This window comes from Microcaecilia unicolor, chromosome 7 (assembly GCF_901765095.1).
Source record: "Microcaecilia unicolor chromosome 7, aMicUni1.1, whole genome shotgun sequence".
NCBI lineage: Eukaryota > Metazoa > Chordata > Amphibia > Gymnophiona > Siphonopidae > Microcaecilia > Microcaecilia unicolor.
The window spans coordinates 219,715,438-219,737,542 of NC_044037.1; the positions used below are offsets into that span (position 1 = coordinate 219,715,438).

A 22,105-nucleotide genomic window follows, 5' to 3' on the forward strand; every position below is an offset into this window, starting at 1 on the left:
AAACCAAACAGAATGCTAGGAATCATTAAGAAAGAGATAGAAAATAAGACAAAGAATACTATAATGCCTCTGTATCGCTCCATGGTGTGACCTCACATTGAGTATTGTGTGCAATTCTGGTTGCCAAATCTCAAAAAATATACAGCAGAATTAGAAGAGGTTCAAAGAAGGATGACCAAAATGATTAAAGGGATGGAACTCCTCTCATATGAGGAAAGGCTTAAGAGGTTAAGGCTTGTGACAAAACAGTGAGTTTTTAAGCCTGTAAAACTGTCTTAGATAATTCTTGAAGTGAACTTCTCCTATTGGCCAGCAGCTGGTGTTTCCTTACTTTAAAACCGTTACAGAGGAATGACCTGGCACAGGCAGGAAGTAAGATGCAATATATTTTTGAAAACATGTTGTTCTGGGCTCTGATTGGACCAGGAGCTCAATTCATCTAGGATGTACTGGCTTTTTTCTCCATTTTTAGCCAGCGGGAAGAGAGAGGAAGATCTCTTTGCTGAGGCCCTGTGAAAAGTTATTTTTGATAACATGTGAGCAGATATATGTCCTGATCAACCCAGGTACTATTTAGACAGTATACAATTAGTGTTATAATTGATCCATATTTCAGTTACCTGTTATTGTTTTGCTGATCGCACCTTTTCTGTTCAATGTTCTAATTTTTCATGACAATAAACATTTTTAGTTTATTGTCTCTGCTTCACAGGACTGACTAAGAATCCCGGTGGTTTGCGTGTTGGTCTGTGAATGCTTCCTAGGAACTGTGAGACTACTGGGAGTGTGGCCCCAGTAACCTAGAATCACTGGGGATAATTTGAGAGCGGGAGACTTGTCCAGAGGCAGTTGGGATCTAGTTGGTGGGAGGAGAGTGCTAGTGTAGACCACAAGTGGCAGATGCAGGCGTACCTCAGCTTTGCTGGAGACAGATCCTCCAAGTGGCCGTGGGGTAGCCCCAGGTGGGTGGCTAGGCATTTCATGACAGGGCTCTTCAGCTTGAAAAAGAGAAGGTTGAGGGGGGATATAATAGAGGACTACAAAATCCTGAATAGGTAAATGTGAATTGACTGTTTATTCTTTCAAAAAGTACTAAGACTAAATTAAATGATAATACTTTTTAAACAAATAGGAGGAAATATTTTTTTTTCACTCAATGAATAGTTAAGCTCTGGAACTCATTATCAGAGGATGTGGTAACAGCAGTTAGCGTATCTGGGTTTAAAAAAAGGTTTGCACAAATTTCTGGAAGAAAAGTCTATAGTCTACTATTGAGATAGAAATGGGGAAAGCCACTGCTGTCCCTGGGATTGATAGCATGGAATCTTGCTACTATTTGAGATTCTACCAGGTACTTGTGATCTGGATTGGCCACTGTTAGATACAGGATACTGGGCTAGATGGACCATTGGTCTGTCCCAGTATGGCTATTCTTATGTTCAAAGATTTCAGCAATAAAGCAGCATATAGGTCTTAGCCACAGATAACATAGTAACATAGTAGATGACGGCAGAAAAAGACCTGCACGGTCCATCCAGTCTGCCCAACAAGATAAACTCATATGTGCTACTTTTTGTGTATACCCTACTTTGATTTGTACCTGCCCTCTTCAGGGAACAGACCGTATAAGTCTGCCCAGCACTATCCCCGCCTCCCAACACTGTTGGAGAACAATACAAAAAATCAGACATTCTGGATAGCAGAGAATTAGGGGGAATAGGAAGGTGGAAACTGGAGGAGGATCGGTTTGGCAACTGCAACCTAGACGTTATGTGGGGCTGGCTGATATTCAGCACCGGCACCCGCATGGCTAAGCAGTCAAAGACAGGACCACACAAAAGGCAGTCCTATCTGACTAGTTCGCTATGCAGGCACTGGCAGTGATTATGGCCTGTGCCCACCTAAACGTGGTCTTCCCCAACTCATTCCTCCAATATTGCTCAGTTTTGGAATGAGCAGTATTCAGAGGCACTGCCTGGTTATGCACTACTGAATAGTGTGGTTTAAGGGGGCAGCCAACTTAAATCATGCTGAATAATCGACTCCATATTTTTATTTATCTGCTAAAATGACCTTAACATGGACAAGTTTCATTTGAACCTCTTAACTAATGCTGCTTTTCAATTAATTTTTTAATGGCTCAGCAACTTAATTGCAAAGGTTTGGACCTCCAATAAAACTACTACTACTAAACATTTCTAGAGCGCTACTAGGGTTACGCAGCGCTGTACAATTTAACAAAGAGAGACAGTCCCTGCTCAAAGAGCTTACAATCTAAACCTGCCCCAAGTACAGTAGCATAAGCCTTCATTCATGACTATTTGAGTTTCTTCCCTTGATTTTATTTCCTCTCTCTCATCCTGACTGAAATCTACTTAAATGCACTTATAAGCCACTTAGTGTTAATACTGTGTTGTGGCCAAGGGCCAGAGGAGAAAGACTTCTTCCCCACCTAGGAGCAAGTGTGAAATAAGGAGACGACTAACTCCAGAAAAGGAAGCAAAGGCAACCAAAAAACCCCACCACCAGACTGTGCAGAAAAGGAGAGGGTTAAGAAAGGAGAGCTGTCACATTCAACAAGCTGTGTCATATACTTTATGTCAAACTCTTCCCAAACACAAGATACATAACAGTAAGAAGGCCCATAACTATGATCATGATTTGACAATAGTTCTACTCCTTAACTGCTATTTTCCAGTTCTCCTATAAACTCTTATATAAATAAATAAATCAAAAGCCTCTTAGCAACATATTTAATAGCACCTGCCTCTTCGGCTATCTATTAAGATGTTTCATCGTATTGTACAATCAGCAATAGCATCATATCTATGTTATTTGAATGTTCTAATACATGCCTATTAAGGTGTTTCATTTGTATTGTGCTGACATCATGTGGATCTTACCTGTATTGTATGAATATTCTTCTGTGCTTGCCATCATGGGATCATTTTTATTCTGTTAACTTATCATGTTTCTGTTATATGATTGTTTTACAGTGCTGTTAAATGTTTATATTTCTGATATAGTATCATGTTAGCCCTGTACTAGGATTCAATTTGCCATATTCAACTTAACCTCATTGATTGTATTTATGCTTTTATTTTGGCTATTTTAGTATTATGCTGTTAACAAAATTATATGTTTTTTTTACATCAAGTTGTACTTGCTGAATACCGTCTTGGGTGAATCTGTTCATAAAGGAGGTCAATAAAATTCCAATAAATTAATCTGGGACCAGCATCAAGAAACAACAGATTGCATCTTCACATACAGTATTCACTTTTCAACATAAATTGAGATGTCTAAATGTATTCAAATGAAATAAGAATATTTAGCAAGTCTCCCAATACAGACAGCAGTTTAAAATGCTCATATACAAAAAGAATATTAGAATTATTTTACCTATCCCAGGAAACAGAGGTCTCAAAGGATTCTCCAATTAAATAGTACTCCATACCCAGGTCCTATTAATAAACACACAAAGTAATAAAAGAATGGTTTAAAACTGCCAGATTTATTTTTAACTTACAGAAGCCTAATCAGATTTGTGTAGCCAAGAAAACAGATACTTAGCTGAGCAGTTCCTAAAGGATATGTGCACAAATCATACAAGCAACATATCTGATACCGATCTATACTAGTTTCTGCTCTGTTTAGCATTAGCACTGTATTTTAGTCACATAAAAACTGTTTTGCGGACATTTAAGAAATTAAAATGAAACATCTATAAAATCTGTTAGAGTTTCTGGTAAGAATACACGACAGATTCTACCAACCCACATACATAATACAAAAGAGATTTACTACTTACCAGAGAAAACACCAAACACTGCATTAAACGTTTACTGATGCACATTCCTACAAAGTTAATTCAAGTTTCCTTATAAGCTTACAGAACACACAAACCATCTTCATGTAGTGATTTCAAAGAGATACTCGCCAATGATTTAACAAAAGGACAATATTTTCATTGCATGTTTTTTGGTTATAAATTAGAACAGGGCTGGCCTAGATGGAAGGACCTGGGTTAGGTGTTCCGTTCCTCCAACTGAGCAGAGATACAGCAAAGGCAACATTCAAAGCCCCCAGAGTAGGGTGGAAGAAGGGAATCCTAGTTATCTCACAACAGTAACACCCAGTGGCCAGAGTTAAGATGCATGCATTGGGCTTCAGTAATAGGAGAGGACCTAAATGGCAATGGAGATTTAAATGACTGTTTGTAAGCAGCCAAAAGTGAGATAGCTACCAAATGGAAGCATTCCATTGGGCCCACCCTACAGGATTGGGTATAGTGCTTAAAGGTACTACGAGATATGGAACATTTGACTGACAGATGCCATGGACAATATGACCCATCACAAGAAGAATGGGCCCATCTTGTGGAGGGGAGGGGAGGGGTTAAGGCAAACATTTAGTTTGGGGCACACTCTGAAGAAACAACAGTGAACACTCATCCCATGAGGTGTTTAATATGGATATGGGTGGGGACAGGCATGGGGGGGGGGATTCCAGGGGGAGGTTTCCCCTGGTTATGGAATATTCTGTGCTGATGTTTCTGGTGATATTCTATGTTTATGGGTGTCTGATGTTTTATTTTATATAAAATGAAAATTTTTTAATAAAAATCGATCGAAACAAAACAAACAAAAAAAAGATACAAGCATTCCTGGGTTTGGAGGGAGCCACAGTCTGCATCTGATAAGGGCTATGGCAGTAAGGGAGCATAATTAGGAAAAAAAAAGAACCTCAAAAATAGTTGTGAATGAATGCTTATGGCACACAAAGTAAAAGAGAAACTAGTGTTAAAAAAAAAAAAAAGATAGAAACAGTTTCTACTACTCATATTTGCAGTCCTTCCAAGTTATAATTTAAAAACCCTCGGTTTACAGCTGCTTTTTGACATATCAGCAATTGTCCTTCTTATATAAGTACATAACAACATAAGAATAGCCATACTGGGTTAGACCAACGGTCCATATAGCCCAGTACCCTGTTTCTAACAGTGGCCAATCCAGGTCACAAGTACCTGGCAGAAACCTAAATAACAGCAACATTCCATGCTAACAATCCTAGGGCAAGCAGTGGCTTCTGTCTCAATAGCAGACTGTGGACTTTTCCTCCAGGAACTTGTCTCTTTAATTTTCTCAGGAGTCTCTCATAAGGAATGTATAATTATTTGGAAGCCCAGGCCTGAGACTTAGGTACAGGCTCTAAAAATGACAAGAAAAGTACAGGCCTTTAGCCGAAATTTGAACTCTGAAGTAGAGAGCTGCACGGCTTCCGTCCCCGCGGGAATCCCGCGGAACCCGCAGGATTCCCGCAGGGACGGAGGCAGTTCCTGCGGGGTTCCCGCGGGGACGGAAGCTGTTCTGCGGGGTTCCCGCGGGGATGGAGTCAGTTCCTGCGGGGTTCCCGCGGGGATGGAACCAGTTCTGTGGGCTTCCCGTGGAATTGTAAGCTCCACCTGCACCAGCCTCTCATCTACCAAATACCAATTTCTTTGAGTGCTGTCTCCTCCTCCTCCTCCTTGCTTTAACAGCATAAATGTGGAAAGTCTTCCATTAAGGAGGTGGTAGAGTCACAAATGATGACGGAATTCAAAAAGGCATGGGATGAACACAGAGGATCTCTAATTAGAAAATGGAAGTTATAAAAAACCTAACCTTAAATGGCTGCATGTGTGTGGATGTGTCAAGTGACGCTTAGATGGCGACTCTGGCTGTGATGAACTAGGGCTGATACCTGGCAGACTTGTATGGTCTGTGTCTCATACATGGCAATCTGGTGTAGGATGGGCTGGAAAGGGCTTAGACAGCAACTTCAGTGGCTGGAACATGAGGACAGTGCTGGACAGACTTTTATGGTCTGTGTCCCACAAATGAGAACATGAATAGGCTGGAGTGGGCTTCGATGGCAACTCCAGCAGTTGGAACATAAGGATGGGGCCAGATAGACTTCTGTGGTCTTTGTTCCAGAAACACGAAAGAAAGACCATAATCAAGTATATAATATCACACTTGTTGATTTAATGATGAATTGATCATGAGTGTGACTATTGAGCAGAGTGGATGGACCGTTCAGGTCTATTTGCTGTCACTTACTATGTTACTATTAATCCTCTTTGCTCCCAGGCTGGTGCACAGACCTCAGCTCTGACACAGGCACGAGAATCAGATGTCACCTGACCTACTGGCGCGTGCATGTGGCGACCTCTCAGCACACACTGCCAGTGAATCAGAGACAAATCTTACATGTGCGCACCAGAGTGTTCCAAGTTCCAACTTCCGTTCCTTCCTGCCTACAGTGCTGTGGCTCAAATCCAGAGAGAGACTGAGGGAGCTGACTGGAACTTTCTTTTATGTACTATTAAATTCTTACGGGGATGGGTGGGGATGGGTTAAATTCTTGCGGGGACGGGTGGGGACGGGTTGGGATGGTTTACATTTTTGCGGGGATGGGTGGGGATGGGTAAGATTCCAGTGGGGATGGGTGGGGACGGGTAAGATTCCAGTGGGGATGGGTAAGATTTCTGTCCCCGTGCAACTCTCTACTCTGAAGTTCCAGCAAGCTCCTGAGCTAAATGAGGAAGGACAATGCAGCAGAATGAGGAAGAAGTTAGGATGCAGAAACCGCATAAACAGGATACAGATGGCTCCTCAAACTAGGTGTAAGGTCGTGCTTAAGTTTGTGGTTAAGCAAGCTAAAGATGAGAACATGTTCACGAGATGAAGCTACTCATTAGCATAAGCCAATCAGTGACAACCATGATATAAATTAGATCCAATCAGATGGGCTTACTGTCATATTACTGATATCCTGTATGAACCTATAAAAGTTAGTGTATTTCCTGGTTTAAGCTAGAGAGAAGGGTTGCCACTCACTCTCTCCAGGGGAAACCAATGTGACCAGCAGAATTGACAAATTACCTAATTGCTTTCCCATGTAAAACCTTTTGATTGGTAAAAGAAATTATAAAAGACTAAGATTCAGATAGCACCTGTTTGCAGCTGGATTATTATATTCCTATAACTAATTGATTGTACATGCTTGTTGTCAATCACTGATTTGACCTGTATCTTGGCAAACTCCTCATCCCAAATGATGTTCTGTGGGCTTCACTTAATGATCAAAGGCAGTAAGTATAAATGCTTTTGCTCTATCAGGCTTTCTTTCGCCGCATTGTATAACCTGTAGCCTAAATCCAGTTTGTCATAAGGCTGGTATCTTTTTCTTGCCAGTGCGGGTCCCTTAGACCTGATGTCCCTCTCAGTGGCAATTCCTTTTAGAACTTCACAACCTCTTGATTACCCCTGTACTAGTGAAATATTCTATTTAGAGATGGAGTTAGATTTGAGGTCAATCCAGCCTTCTTGGGGGTTCTCTCTGCCACTGGACAGCTGAGCTCCAGTACCAGACAGAACCTAGGGGTCTCTGAACCCCGAAACAAAACAGGAACTTTGTCAAAAGCCTCCTGAAAACCTAGGTATACTATATCAACCTGCTCACCTTTATCCATGTTTATTCTGGTCTTCAAAGAAATGAAGCAAATTGGCGAGACAAGACTTACCTTGGCTGAAACCATGCTGAGACTGTCCCATTAATCCATGTTTATTTATATGTTCCACAATTTTACTCTTTATAATAGTTTCTACTATTGTACCCAGCACTGGCATCAGACTTACCGGTCTGTAATTTCCAAGATCACCCCTAGAACCCTTTTAAAAAATTGGCGTCACATTGGCCAGCCTCCAATCTTCAGGTACTATGGACAACTAATGACAGGTTACAGATTACTAACAGCAGATCAGCAATGTTTGAGTTCTTTCAGTACCCTTGGATGCATGCCATCTGATCCAGTTTATTTACTATTCGCTTGTCAATTTGGCTTAGTACTTCTTCCAGATTCACTGAGATTTCTTTCTGTTCCTCTGAATCATCATTTCTGGTATAGGTAGACAAAAACATGATGGCAGATAAAGGCCGTATGGCCCATCCAGTTTGCCCATCCTCAGTAACCACTAACTCCTCCTTTTCCTAAGAGATCCCACATGTCTGTCCCACGCCTTCTTAAACTCTGACACAGTCTTCATCTCCACGACCTCCACCAGGAGGCCATTCCACGCGTCCACCACCCTTTCAGTGAAAGAGCCTTGAATCAAATAGATTGAAAATTCTGCAGGAAGCAAAACACATATTGGAATCCCTAAGGATTGAAATTCCATGTGTAAAGGGAAAAAGGATAGTGATAGGAGTGTACTACCGTCCGCCTGGCCAGGTTGAACAGACGGATGTAGAAATGTTGAAGGAAATTAGGGAAGCAAACAAACTGGGCAACACAATAATAATCAGTGATTTCAATTACTCCGATATTGACTGGGTAAATGTAATATCAGGGCATGCTAGGGAGGTAAAATTCCTTGACAAAATCAAGGACTGCTTTATAGAGCAGCTGGTACAGGAGCCGATGAGAGAAAAAAAATTTTAGACCTAGACCTTAGTGGAGCGCATGATCTGGTGAGGGAGGTAATGGTGCTGGGGCCGCTTGATAACAGTGATTATAATATGATTAAATTTGATTAGTTTTGAAGTATACACAGGAAATCCAATACGTTAGCTTTTAACTTTAAAAAAGGAGACTATGATAAAATGAGAACGGTGAAAAAAAAATAAAACTTGGGAGCGGCTTCGAGGGTCAAAAATTTACATCAGGCATGGATGCTGTTCAAAAACACCATCCTGGAAGCCCAGGACAAATATATTCCACTTATTAAAAAAGGAGGACGGAAGACCAAATGACAGCCGGCGTGATTAAAAAGTGAGGTGAAGGAAGCTATTAGAGCTAAAAGAAAATCTTTCAGAAAATGGAAGAAAGAACCAACTGAAAATAATAAGAAACAGCATAAGGAATGTCAAGTCAAATGCAATGCACTGATATGGAAGGCAAAGAGGGACTTTGAAAAAAAGACTGCATTGGAGGCAAAAACACATAGTAACATTTTTTTTTAGGTATATTAAAAGCAGGAAGCCAGCAAAAGAATTGGTTGGACCGCTAGATGACCGAGGGGTAAAAGGGGCAATCAGGGAAGACAAGCCGTAGAGGAGAGATTAAATGAATTCTTTGCTTCTGTCTTCACAGAGGAAGATTTGGGAGAGATACCAGTGCCAGAAATGGTATTCAAAGCTGAAGAGTGGGAGAAACTGAATGAAATCTCTATAGACCTAGAGGATATAATGGGGCAATTTAACAAATTGAAGAGCAGCAAATCTCCTGGACCGGATGGTATTCATCCCAGAGTACTGATAGAACTGAAAAATGAACTTGCGGAACTATTACATAGTAACATAGTAGATGACGGCAGTTAGTAATATGTAATTTATCCTTAAAATCGAGCGAGGTACTGGTAGCTAATGTAACGCTGATTTTAAAAAAATGTTCAAGGGGACATCCGGGAAATTATAGACTGGTGAGTCTTAATTCGGTGGCAGGCAAAATGGCAGAGACTATTATAAAGAACAAAATTACAGGGCATATTCAAAAGCATGGATTAATGAGACAAAGCCAACATGGATTTAGTGAAGGGAAATCTTGCCTCACCAATCTATTACATTTCTTTGAAGGGGTGAACAAACATGTGGATAAAGGTGAGCCGGTTAATATTGTGTATCTGGATTTTCAGAAGGCGTTTGACAAAGTACCTCATGAAAGACCCCAGAGAAAATTGGAGAGTCATGGGATGGGAGGTAGTGTCCTACTGTGGATTAAAAACTGGTTAAAAGATAGAAAACAGAGAGTAGGGTTAAATGGTCAGTATTCTCAATGGAGAAGGGTAGTAAGTGGGATTCCCCAGGGGTCTGTGCTGGGACCGCTGCTTTTTAACATATTTATAAATGACCTAGAGATGGGAGTAACTAGTCAGGTAACTAAATTTGCTGATGACACAAAGTTATTCAAAGTAGTTAAATTGCGGGAGGATTGTGAAAAATTACAAGAGGACCTTACGAGACTGGGAGACCGGGCGTCTAAATGGCAGATGGCGTTTAATGTGATCAAATGCAAAGTGATGCCTGTGGGAAAGAGGAACCTGAATTATAGCTACAACATGCAAGGTTCCATGTTAAGAGTCACTGACCAAGAAAGAGATCTAGGTGTCGTCGTTGATGATACACTGAAACCTTCTGCTCAGTGTGCTGCGCAGGCTAAGAAACCAAATAGAATGTTAGGTATTATTAGGAAAGGAATGGAAAACAAAAATGAGGACGTTATAATGCCTTTGTATCACTCCATGGTGCGATCGTACCTCGAATATTGTGTTCAATTCTGGTGGCCACATCTCAAAAAAAGATATCGTGGAATTAGAAAAGGTGCAGAGAAGGGCTACGAAAATGATAAAGGTGATGGGACGACTTTCCTATGAGGAAAGGCTAAAGCGGCTGGGGCTCTTCAGTTTAGAGAAAAGATGGCTGAGGGGAGATATGATAGAGGTTTATAAAATAATGAGTGGAGTGGAATGGGTAGACGTGAATTGCTTGTTTACTTTTTCCAAAAATACTAGGACTAGGGGGCATGCGATGAAGGTACAAAGTAGTAAATTTAAAACGAATCAGAGAAAATGTTTCTTCACTCAACGTGTAATTCAACTCTGGAATTCGTTGCCAGAAAATGTGGTAAAGGTGGTTAGCTTAGCAGAGTTTTAAAAAGGTTTGGATGGCTTCCTAAAGGAAAAGTCCATAGACCATTATTAAATTGGATTTGGGGAAAATCCACTATTTCTGGGATAAGCAGCATAAAATGTTTTGTACTTTTTGGGGGGATCTCGCCAGGTATTTGTGACCTGAATTGGCCACTGTTGGAAACAGGATGCTGGGCTTGATGGACCTTTGGTCTGTCCCAGTATGGCAATACTTATGTACTTATGTACTCAAATTCATCCTAAGCCTATTTCCTCTTTTCATCTTATACCCTCTCATTCCGGAGGTTTCCTTTATTTGAAAAAGGCTCACCTCCTGTACATTAACACCACTGAGGTATTTCTTCTGTAAAGACCAAAGCAGTTTCTCCGCTATGGCCTTGTCTGATCTGAGTGCCCACTTAGGCAGAAGTTCTTGGAGATATATCCATGATGCGGAGAGGATACTGCATTCGCTGGTGGGTGGGTCCTGGTTACAGGAGTACTTCCTACTTTACCAGGTTGACGCTCTCCTTTAGGAGACCTCCCTCCTCCAAGCCAGCACAGAAGCTGCCAGCCTGGAGGTGGGACTTCTCTACAACATTCCTTTAGGACTCCTCTATGTACCTCTCTGTCTCCATCAGCTCCTCCAAGTCTACTACTCTAGCCCCAAAAGAACAGACTTGTTTTCTGAGAGCTAGGTGCTCTTTGAATCATGTACACACATATAACCTCTCACCAACTGGTAGATAATTGCACATGTGACACTCAGTGCAAAAGGCTGAATAGCACCCCTCTCGTTGTGGGACTGAAGTCTGCATCTTAGTATTATTGTGCTGTTTATAATTTAAAACTTGCTAGGGTAGTAAGGATATTACTACTACTACTATTTAGCATTTCTATAGCGCTACAAAGCGTACGCAGCGCTGCACAAACATAGAAGAAAGAAAGTCCCTGCTCAAAGAGCTTACAATCTAGTAGACAAAAAATAAAGCAAATCAATTAATGTGTACAGGAATGAGGAGAGGAGGGTAGGTGGAGGCGAGTGGATACAAGTGGTTACGAGTCAAAAGCAATGTTAAAGAGGTGGGCTTTCAATCTAGATTTAAAGATGGTCAAGGATGGGGCAAGACGTAGGGGCTCATGAAGTCTATTCCAGGCACAGGGCTCAGCAAGACAGAAGGAGCGAAGTCTGGAGTTGGCAGTAGCGGAGAAGGGAACATATAAGAAGGATTTATCCAGTACTAAGTACTAAGGGAAAAAGGACCCCTCATCTGGAATTTGCTGTTGTCCACACTTGAAAGTTGCCCCATAGTGGAACGGCACATATACTAGGGCAAAACGATCTCATAATTGGCTGGGCGAACATCTACCCTGGGGGCTGGGGGATGGGTAGGGCAGGGAGTGGAATGTTAAAGGTTGGCACTGGGGACGAAACACTGCTATAGTACTATCTTGTTTGAATATATTAGGGGGGGGGGGGGAGATAATAGACAAAGCTTGCTGACTGACATTAATGTTCTGCTGTGGGGGAACAAAATTTTGATGTTTGACTTTATGTACATTACACTTGTTGGAGATGATTGTCTGTTTTGTCATCAATAAAAAAAATTGTTGAAACATAAATAGTTGAGGGGGAGGGTTAAAATGTAAAAGTTTGATGACTATCAATAAGGATGCGTACCAGTGGTGTTAATGTCAAACATGCTATTAATGTGATATAGTAAAGTTGTATTTTCTGATTTGTCATCAATAAAAACCGTTGAAACATAAAAAAAAGAAGGATTTATCCAGGGAATGGAGTGCACGGGAAGGGGTATAGGGAAGGACGAGTGTGGAGAGATACTGGGGAGCAGCAGAGTGAGCACACTTATAGGTTAGTAGACAAAGTTTGAACAAGATGCGAAAACGGATAGGGAGCCAGTGAAGCGACTTAAGGAGAGGGGTAGTATGAGTAAAGCGACCCTGGCAGAAGACGAGATGGGCAGCAGAGTTTTGAACCGATTGGAGAGGGGAGAGGTGACTAAGTGGGAGGCCAGCAAGAAGCAGATTGCAGTAGTCCAAACAAGAGGTGACAAGGGTGTGGATGAGGGTTTTGGTAGAGTGCTCAGAAAGAAAGGGGCAGTGAAGAGACACACTGAATTTGAAAATAGGCCAATGAGACTGAAATTTTCAGAGAAATAAACTCCTCTAAAAAATGGCCAAATGTATTTCTATGGACAAAGCAGTTAGAGCTTTTCCCCTCTTTCTCTAATTTCCCAGTCACACACACACACACACACATAGCTAAACACCACATACAACGCACATCAAAGAGATTGGAAATAATTTCCTATGTCTCATGGGTTGCTTTTTAGTATTGCCAACTAGTATTTGTCATCATGGAGACACACTCTGGTTAAACTTTAAAATCCATCCTTTAAAATCTGTTAATGTATGAAGCTGTTAGATACCACTATCATATTTGTTTAAATTTTAGAACATACGAACAGCCATACTGAGTCAGACCAATGATCCATCTAGCTCAGTATCCTCCTTCCAGCAGTGGCCAATCCAGGTCACAAATACTAGCAGAAAACCAATTAGCATCATTCCATGCTACCAATTCCAGGGCAAGCAGTGGCTTCCCCATGTCTGTCTCAATAGCAGACTATGGACCTTTCCTCCAGGAACCTGTCCAAACTTTTTAAAAACCTAGATACACTAACTGTTGTTACCACATCCTCCGGTAATGAGTTCCAGAGATAAACTATTAGTCGAGTGAAAAAATATTTCCTATTTGTTTTAAAAGTATTTTCATGCAATTTCATTGAGTGTCCCCTGGTCTTAGTACTTTTTGAATGAGTAAAAAATCGATTCACCTTCACCCTCTCCACTTTACACCACTCAGGATTTTGTAGAACTCAATCATATCCCCCCTCAGCCGTCTCATTTCCAAGCTGAAGAGCCCTAACCTCTTTAGCCTTTCCTCAGATGGGAGCAGTTCCATCCCCTCTTTCATTTTGGTCACTCTTCTGTGAACCTTTTCTAATTCCGTTATATCTTTTTGAGACACAGCAACCAGAATTGAATACAACACTCAAGGTGAGGTCGCACCATAGAGCAATACAGAGGCATTACAATATTTTTGGTCTTACTTTGCATCCCTCTCCTAATAATTCCAAGCATCCTGTTTGCTTTTTTGGCTGCAGCCGCACAGACTTCAGTGTACTGTCTACAATGACACCTAGGTCTATTTCTTGAGTGCTGACTCCTAAAGTGGACCCTAGAATCAGATATCTATGATTCAGATTATCCTTACCAATGTGCATCACTTTGCATCTGTCAACATTAAATTTCATCTATCATTTGGATGCCCAGTCTTCCAGTTTCCTAAGGTCTTCCTGCCATTTTTCACAATCTGCATGTGTTTTGACAACTTTGAATAGTTTTATGTCATCTGCAAATTTAATCACCTCACTCATCATTCCAAATTCCAGATCATTTATAAATATGTTAAATAGTACTAGTCCCAGTACATCCCTGTGGCACTTCACTATTCACCCTCCTCCATTAAGAAAAATGGTCATTTAACCCTACCCTCTGTTTTCTGTCCAATAACTAATTCTTAATCCACAGAAGGCCACTGCCTCCTATCCCATGACTCCTTATTTTTCTTAGGAGTTTCTCATGAGGTACTTTGTCAAAAGTTTTCTGAAAATCTAGATACACTACATGAACCGGCTCACCATTATCCACATGTTTATTCATGCCTTCAAAGAAATGAAGCAAATTGGTAAGGCAAGACCTCCCTTGGCTGAATCCATGCCGACTCTGTCCCATTAAACCATGTTTGTCTATGTGTTCTGTAATTTTATTTTTTATATAATAGCTTCCACTATTTTGCCCAACACTGAAGTCAGGCTTGCCGGTCTATAATTTTCCAGATCACTCCTGGAACCCTTTTTAAAAATCGACATCACACTGGCAAACAAGTCTGTAACCAATTTAAGTTAATCTACTGATAAAGAACTATAATTTGATTACAAAAAGTAACTCAATGATACTAGGGCAAGTAAATTGCATATTTTCAAAAGTTTTCTTCCATTTCTATGGAAATGAATCCACTTTTCTCACAAGAATATTACCATTATGACAACAGTAAACATATGACACTGACCAATATAAACATTTGAAGCATTCTCAGATCTAATGGAAGTCAACTGGGGAAAAAGCAACAACTGTGTAAAATTCATTCATTCATTTGGGCACTGATGCTCAAAACTGCAGCACTGTTCCAAATACTGCCGTAAAAATACCGCTGAACAGTGCAGAACAACGCCCTAATGCTCAACACTAATGAGATGCAAATATAGGCACACTCATAGCATTGAGCATTAGAGAGTTTGGTGGAAAGATCGTGCTGTGGCGCAGAAGAATTGCGTTTGGCACATGCACAGAAGAGTTCAGCAGTAAACATGCACCTGGTAAAAACTACACGTGCAGACATTGGTGTCTGTTTTCTATGGCCTAAATGTAAGTGTTTAAATTTTATTTTTAGCTTGGATGCTTATATTTGGACACAGAAAACAGACGTCAATGCGTGTTTTCACTTTGGGCATTTTAAATTTTTTTTAGCATGGACGCTTTAAATTTAGACATAGGAAGCAGATGCCAAAGTGTGCTTTCACACCCAGCACTTAAGGACTTGCATGGCCTTCCTTCTGCTTCCAAAAGCAATCAAAAACAGGCAGATTTTGCAGAAGGAATCATGAGAGAAACATGAGAATCATAAGAAATCCTCTCTTCCAACACCCTAACGCCTGCTCCAACCTAGAATTAAAAAAAAAATTTTTTTGCAGTGGTAAGGCAGTTTTGTTTTGGGTGCTCTTTTCTCAGCACTGAGGAGGAATACAAAATGGCCTCATTAACATGAGCTTGAAATTAGCATGCCACTTGTATTGTTCATCTGTGCACTCGTATATTCCCGCACTCTGGGCCTATGAACATTCTGCACAGGTAAATGCAGACACCAGTACAGTGTTAGTGGCCTCTAGTGCCCGCGTTTACTTTTGAGCATTAGGGCCTTGATTTGTAAACAGTCTTTCCATAAATAATGCTCATGGTGATGAACAGAATACAATAGTAACAATAGCATAATATCCATCTCAGGATTAAAGCAAAAGCCAACAATTCTTTGGACAGATTTGCTTTTCATTTTACAAGGCTTTTTATTCCAAAGCTATCTGCATTGCTTGGTAGACTATGAGGGGCATAATCAAAGGGGACGCCCAAATTTTGCGGAGGACGTCCTCGCAAAACGTCCCGGTGGAGGGGCGGAGAAACCCGTATTATCGAAACAAGATGGACGTCCATCTTTTGTTTCGATAATACAGTCGGGGACGCCCAAATCTTGACATTTAGTTAGTCCTTAGAGATGGTCGTCCCTAGACTTGGTCGTTTCTTATTTTCACCGATAAGGGAAACCAAGGACGATCATCTTAGAAATGACCAAATGCAAGCCCTTTTGTTCGTGGGAGGAGCCAGCATTCGTAGTGTACTGGTCTCCCTGACATGCCAGGACACCAACCGGGCACCCTAGGGGGCACTGCAGTGGACTTCAGAAATTGCTCCCAGGAACATAGCTCCATTACCTTGTGTGCTGAGCCCCCCAAAACCCACTACCCACCATTGTACACCACTACCACAGCCCTTACAGGTGAAGGGGGGGGGGGCACACACATTTACCATCACAAGTGTAACAGGTAGGGGGGATGGGCCTGGGTTTGCCTGGCTGAAGTGCACTGCACCCACTAAAACTGCTCCAGGGACCTGCATACGACATTTGAGGCTGGCATTGAGGCTAGTACAAAAGATTTTTAAAGATGGGTTTTTTTAGGGTGGGAGGGGGTTAGAGACCACTGGGGGAGTAAGGGGAGGTCATCCCCGATTCTCTCCGGTGGTCATCTGGTCAGTTCAGGCACCTTTTTGTGCCTTGGTCGTAAGAAAAACAGGACCAGGTAAAGTCGTCCAAGAGCTCGTCAGGGACGCCCTTTTTTTTTTTCCATTATGGGTTGAGGACGCCCATGTGTTAGGCACGCCCAAGTCCTGCCTTTGTTACGACCCCGATAGGCCCCCTTGAACTTTGGTCATCCCCGCGATGGAAAGCAGTTGGGGACGTCCAAAATCGGCTTTCGATTATGCCAATTTGGGCGACCCTGTGAGAAGAACGCCCATCTTCCGATTTGTGCTGAAATATGGGCATCCTCCTCTTTCGAAAATAAGCCTGTAAATGTGTCAATATCTACATCACTTTTAAAACAGAGAAGACAAAAGAGTAACCTACCCGAAGGTAAGCAATGACAAATGTCAGCATGTATCCCCTCTGTCCATTATCTTCTCCTGCAGCCAGCCCTCTGCAATTGTTAGGATGGTTAAATGTTAGAGGTGTCAAATGAACTACATATCGCACACAGTGAAAAGTCTGTATAAACTATATTCCAGCCAAACAAACTTAATAGTGATCATTAAACATTTTAAAATTTAAAAAAAAAAAAAAAGAGAGAACATGTACCCCATTTTTCTACTTTATAGTTATTAGGTTTCTTCAGGGAATATCTGCAGCCTCCAACTCAAACACAATGTAAATAGAAATTATTTTACAGTGCTCAAATAGGCCAGGGGCGTAGCTACGGGTGGGCCTGGGTGGGCCCAGGCCCACCCAATTTCACTTCAGGCCCGCCCACCCAAGCGCACACACACTGCACCAGCTTAGCAGGGCAGAAACAGCACCCACTCTGGCTCAACTGATGATCTCTCCAGACTCGCAGCGGCGAACTGGTGGGCGGCAGCAATAAAAGTATAAAGCAGCCAGGCTCCTCGACTCCGTCCCGTCCTTCGCTTTCACTTCCCTGCCCTCTCAGCGTCCCGCCTTCCTCTGATGTCATTTCCTTTCGGGCGGGACGCTGGGAGGGCAGGGAAGTGAAAGCGAAGGACGGGACAGAGTCGAGGAGCCTGGCTGCTTTATACTTTTATTGCCGCCGCCCACCAGTTCGCCGCTGCGAGTAGAGAAGGAAGAAGGCCATTTAGAAAATCTTTTTTTCTACTCCCCCGCGCAGCCGTCGCCGTTTACTCAAAACACAGCAAGCAACCCGAGCTGCTGCCTGCATCCACGTTGTCGTTCTTTACTGTTGGTAAGGAGAGGGAAGGATGGGACTGGGAGGGGTGGTGAGCAGAGGGAAGGATGGGTCTGGGAGGGGTGGTGAGTACAGAGTATGGGGGACTAATGAAGTGGGTGAAAGATGGGGGAGGAATTTAGGAGACTGGGTAAGGGAGAGACAGAGGGGGGAATGGGAGTGCTGGAGAGGGAATGAGAGTGCTGGAGAGGGAATGAGAGGGAGATGGTCAAAGCTCAAAGGGGAGAGAGGAGAAATTGCTGAACATGGAAGGGAGGGCAGGGGAGAGAGGAGAATTGCTGGATATGGATGGATGGAGGGAGGGCAGGGGAGTTGCTGGACATGGGTGGATAGAGGGGATGGCAGGGGAGAGGAGAGTTGTTGGACATAGGTGGATGGAGGGGAGAGAGTTGCTGGACATGGATGGAGGGGAGGGCAGTGGAGAGAGGAGGGTTCCTGGACATGGGTGGATGGAGGGGAGGGCAGGGAGATAATTGTTGGACATGGATGGAGGTGAAGGAAGGGAAGACAGGACGGAGATGCACATGGATGGAGGGGAGAAAGAAGAAATTCTGAACATGGATGGAGGAAGGGAAGACAGAGGAAGGAGATTCACATGGATGGAGGGGAAGGGAGAGAGAGAAGAAATGCTGACATGGATGGTGGGGAGGGAAGAGAGAGAAAGGAGATGATATGAGGGAAAAGGAAGAGAAGAGAAAAACTGCACATGGATTGAGAAAATAGGCAGAAGCTGGATCCACTGGACAGTCAAGTCTGCGGAGGACCCAGCTTTTACTTACGGATGTAGAGCAAGAAATGAAGAAGAAAGGAGGAAAGTAAAGAAATAAATGGAAAGGAAGCCCTGGAAACGGAGTTGAGGACAGATAGCAGCAGAATCAGATACTGGGCCAGCATGATAAGAAAAACAAAGTCACCAGACAACAAAGGTAGAAAAAATCATTTTATTTTCATTATAGTGTTTGGAATATGTCCACTTTGAGAATCAGGTGCTCAACATTAAAAGTTTATATTTATTTACTTATTTATGGCATTTTATCCCACATTAAACATGAATTAGATTGGAACCTGGGATCATTTAATTTTATTTTTCCTGGCGAGAGAAATGCATTGCCTCCCTCCACCCCAGGCTCTCTCCCCGGCCATAGCCAGCTCTGCAATTTTGAGGGGAGGTGGGGGGGGGGGGGGGGGCGCAGAGGTGGACTGGGGAGAGAGCCTGTTGTTAAACATTTACCAGCAAACCACTGTCTAGTGCCCACCCATCCAACCTGTTGGCCCACCCAAAAATTGACTTCTGGCTACGCCACTGAAATAGGCAGTTTTAAATGCAGTACAAGATGCTACTGAACTATAAAATATTAAGTCCTAGATTTTAAAAGTACAACAGTAGATAAAGAGCTGGCCACAATTCTTTAGAATGAAGTATCTTATAATGTATGAACAATACAGATCTGTGTCCCAGCTGATTTCATCCACAGCCATGCCAGAAAATGTCAAATCAGCTAATCCAATTAACTAACGAAAGAAACTGATTTTTTTCCAGGACCTTATCTCAATTATCTGAGAAATATAAGTATGAAGGCTTTAAGTTTGAATAATGGTCTGAATAACAAATTCAGAATATAAATATAAAAAAATACACAAAGTATCAAATTCCAAAAGCCACCTTTCTATCTCTTGTGGAAGTTTCTTACCTGTGATTAAAATCATTTATCAATTAAATGAGATGGGATGATGATGTCTCTCAAGCTACAACTTTTGGATCATGCACTCCACTTACTACTAGTTACATAAGTAACCTAATGTACTGAGTTCAATTCCTGTTCTAGGCTTATAGCTTTCACACCAGAGAAGATTCTGTGGGTGTCTTTTACTAAGCCATGGTAGCGTTTTTAACTCGTGGTAAAAATCAGCTGGTGGTAAATGCTGAGGCACCTATAGGAATATAATGGGCGTCTTGGCTTTTACCGCAAGCTGATTTCTACTGCAAGCTAAAAATACTACCAAGGCTTAGTAAAAGATCCCCCTGTATGTTTTACGATGCTTGGTTTTTTTAAATTTTGAAACACAAATAAGCAACATTACACTTTATCGAGAAGTACAATGTGTCAGAATGTCACACAGAAGAAATAAATCTCCTGCAACAAGGCAAAAACCACCACCACTTAAGAGTTAACCAGTGCTCAAATGCTAGAAGGATAACATCTCAAAAAGAATAAAATAAAATAAAGTGCATTTGCAACAGTATTAATACCAGCCTCAAAATCTCACAATTATGAGCTAAATTGAGTTAGTCTTTGAACATTCACATCCCAGTTCTAAAACAAACTGGCTGGGGTACTAGGAAGGAGACAATCACTTTAGAAGCTTCTCCAAGAATAGGATGTAGAGAAGGAAATTTCGAAGAAATATTTAAGAGCTTTTTTAATCTCTTGTTAATTCTTGTGTTTATTCTGATTTAGAAGTTATGCTATGCAAGTTTCAAGACGATATGTCTTGCTCATCTAATGTAATAGGCTTGTTGCTCATTTATCGTCCTCATAGACCTTGGGCAAAGGCCGAATTCTTACTGGTGGATGCAATTACCCAGGTGGTCAGTCAATTCTAAAGATTAGTGATCTGAACTTGCATCATGAAGATCACCTTGATCCTATTGTTAACAATTTTATACCTTTTGTACATTTGTGTGACCTACAATTGGTGAATGAAGGACCCACATATGAGAAGGGTCGTTCTCTAGATTTGGTTGCAGTTCATTCCATCAATCTAGTAGATTCATCGTCCTGGTCTCCTATTCCTTGGTCTGATCACTTTCAACTTGATTTTGTTTTGAATATTTGTACATCTAGACCTATAAACAAGCACCAGCCTAGAATATTTTTTACTAGGGAGAAGATTGACAAGTTTCTTTTCTGGATAAGAATGGATTATGGCGACAGCTGGCTCCTTAAATACTAGATCTGTAAAATCCTGTTGGGATGCAGCATCCAAACATATTGGATGATATTGTACATAAGAACATAAGTAATGCCACACTGGGAAAAGACCAAGGGTCCATCGAGCCCAGCATCCTGTCCACGACAGCGGCCAATCCAGGCCAAGGGCACCTGGCGAGCTTCCCAAACGTATAAATATTCTATACATGTTATTCCTGGAATTGTGGATTTTTCCCAAGTCCATTTAGTAGTGGTTTATGGACTTGTTCGTTAGGAAACCGTCTAACCCCTTTTTAAACTCTGCTAAGCTAACTGCCTTCACCACGTTCTCCGGCAACGAATTCCAGAGTTTAATTATGCGTTGGGTGAAGAATTATCATCTCCGATTTATTTGTTTTAAATTTACTACACTGTAGTTTCATCGCATGCCCCCTAGTTCTAGTATTTTTGGAAAGCGTGAACAGACACTTCACATCCACCTGTTCCACTCCACTCATTATTTTATATACCTCTATCATGTCTCCCCTCAGTCGTCTCTTCTCCAAGCTGAAAAGCCCTAGCCTCCTTAGTCTTTCTTCATAGGGAAGTCGTCCCATCCCCGCTATCATTTTAGTCGCCCTTCGCTGCACCTTTTCCAATTCTACTATATCTTTCTTGAGATGCGGCGACCAGAATTGAACACAATACTCAAGGTGCGGTCGCACCATGGAGCGATACAACGGCATTATAACATCCTCACACCTGTTTCCTATACCTTTCCTAATAATAGCCAACATTCTATTCGCTTTCCTATCCACAGCAACACACTGAGCAGAAGGTTTCAGTGTATTATCGACGACGACACCCAGATCCCTTTCTTGGTCCGTAACTCCTAACGTGGAACCTTGCATGATGTAGCGGTAATTCGGGTTCTTTTTTCCCACATGCATCACCTTGCACTTGCTCACATTAAACGTCATCTGCCATTTAGCCGCCCAGTCTCGTAAAGTCCTTCTGTAATTTTTCACAATCCTGTCACGAGTTAACGACTTTGAATAACTTTGTGTCATCAGCAAATTTAATTACCTCGCTAGTTACTCCCATCTCTAAATTATTTATAAATATATTAAAAAGCAGCGGTCCTAGCACAAACCCCTGAGGAACCCCACTAACTACTCTTCCCAATTGTGAATACTGCCCATTTAACCCCACTCTCTGTTTCCTATCCTTCAACCAGTTTTTAATCCACAATATTGCTCCTTGAACTTACAAGAGACTTAGACAGCATAGACACTGTCATGGTTTACAGGATAGTTTAAAACACGATTGTGGTCACTTGAAGCACCGTTGG

General features: G+C 41.8%; 1 protein-coding gene across 1 annotated transcript in view; it reads right to left on the minus strand.

Annotated features, from left to right (window-relative positions):
- AGPS (alkylglycerone phosphate synthase) overlaps positions 1 to 22,105 on the minus strand; it is a 531,881-nt gene that overhangs the window by 62,577 nt on the left and 447,199 nt on the right. The window contains exons 15-16 of the mRNA XM_030208991.1: positions 16,993 to 17,062; positions 3,403 to 3,464 (exon numbers count right to left, since the gene is read on the minus strand). Of these exons, the coding sequence (XP_030064851.1) occupies positions 3,403 to 3,464; positions 16,993 to 17,062 (132 nt within the window). The remainder of the gene's footprint in view (positions 1 to 3,402; positions 3,465 to 16,992; positions 17,063 to 22,105) is intronic.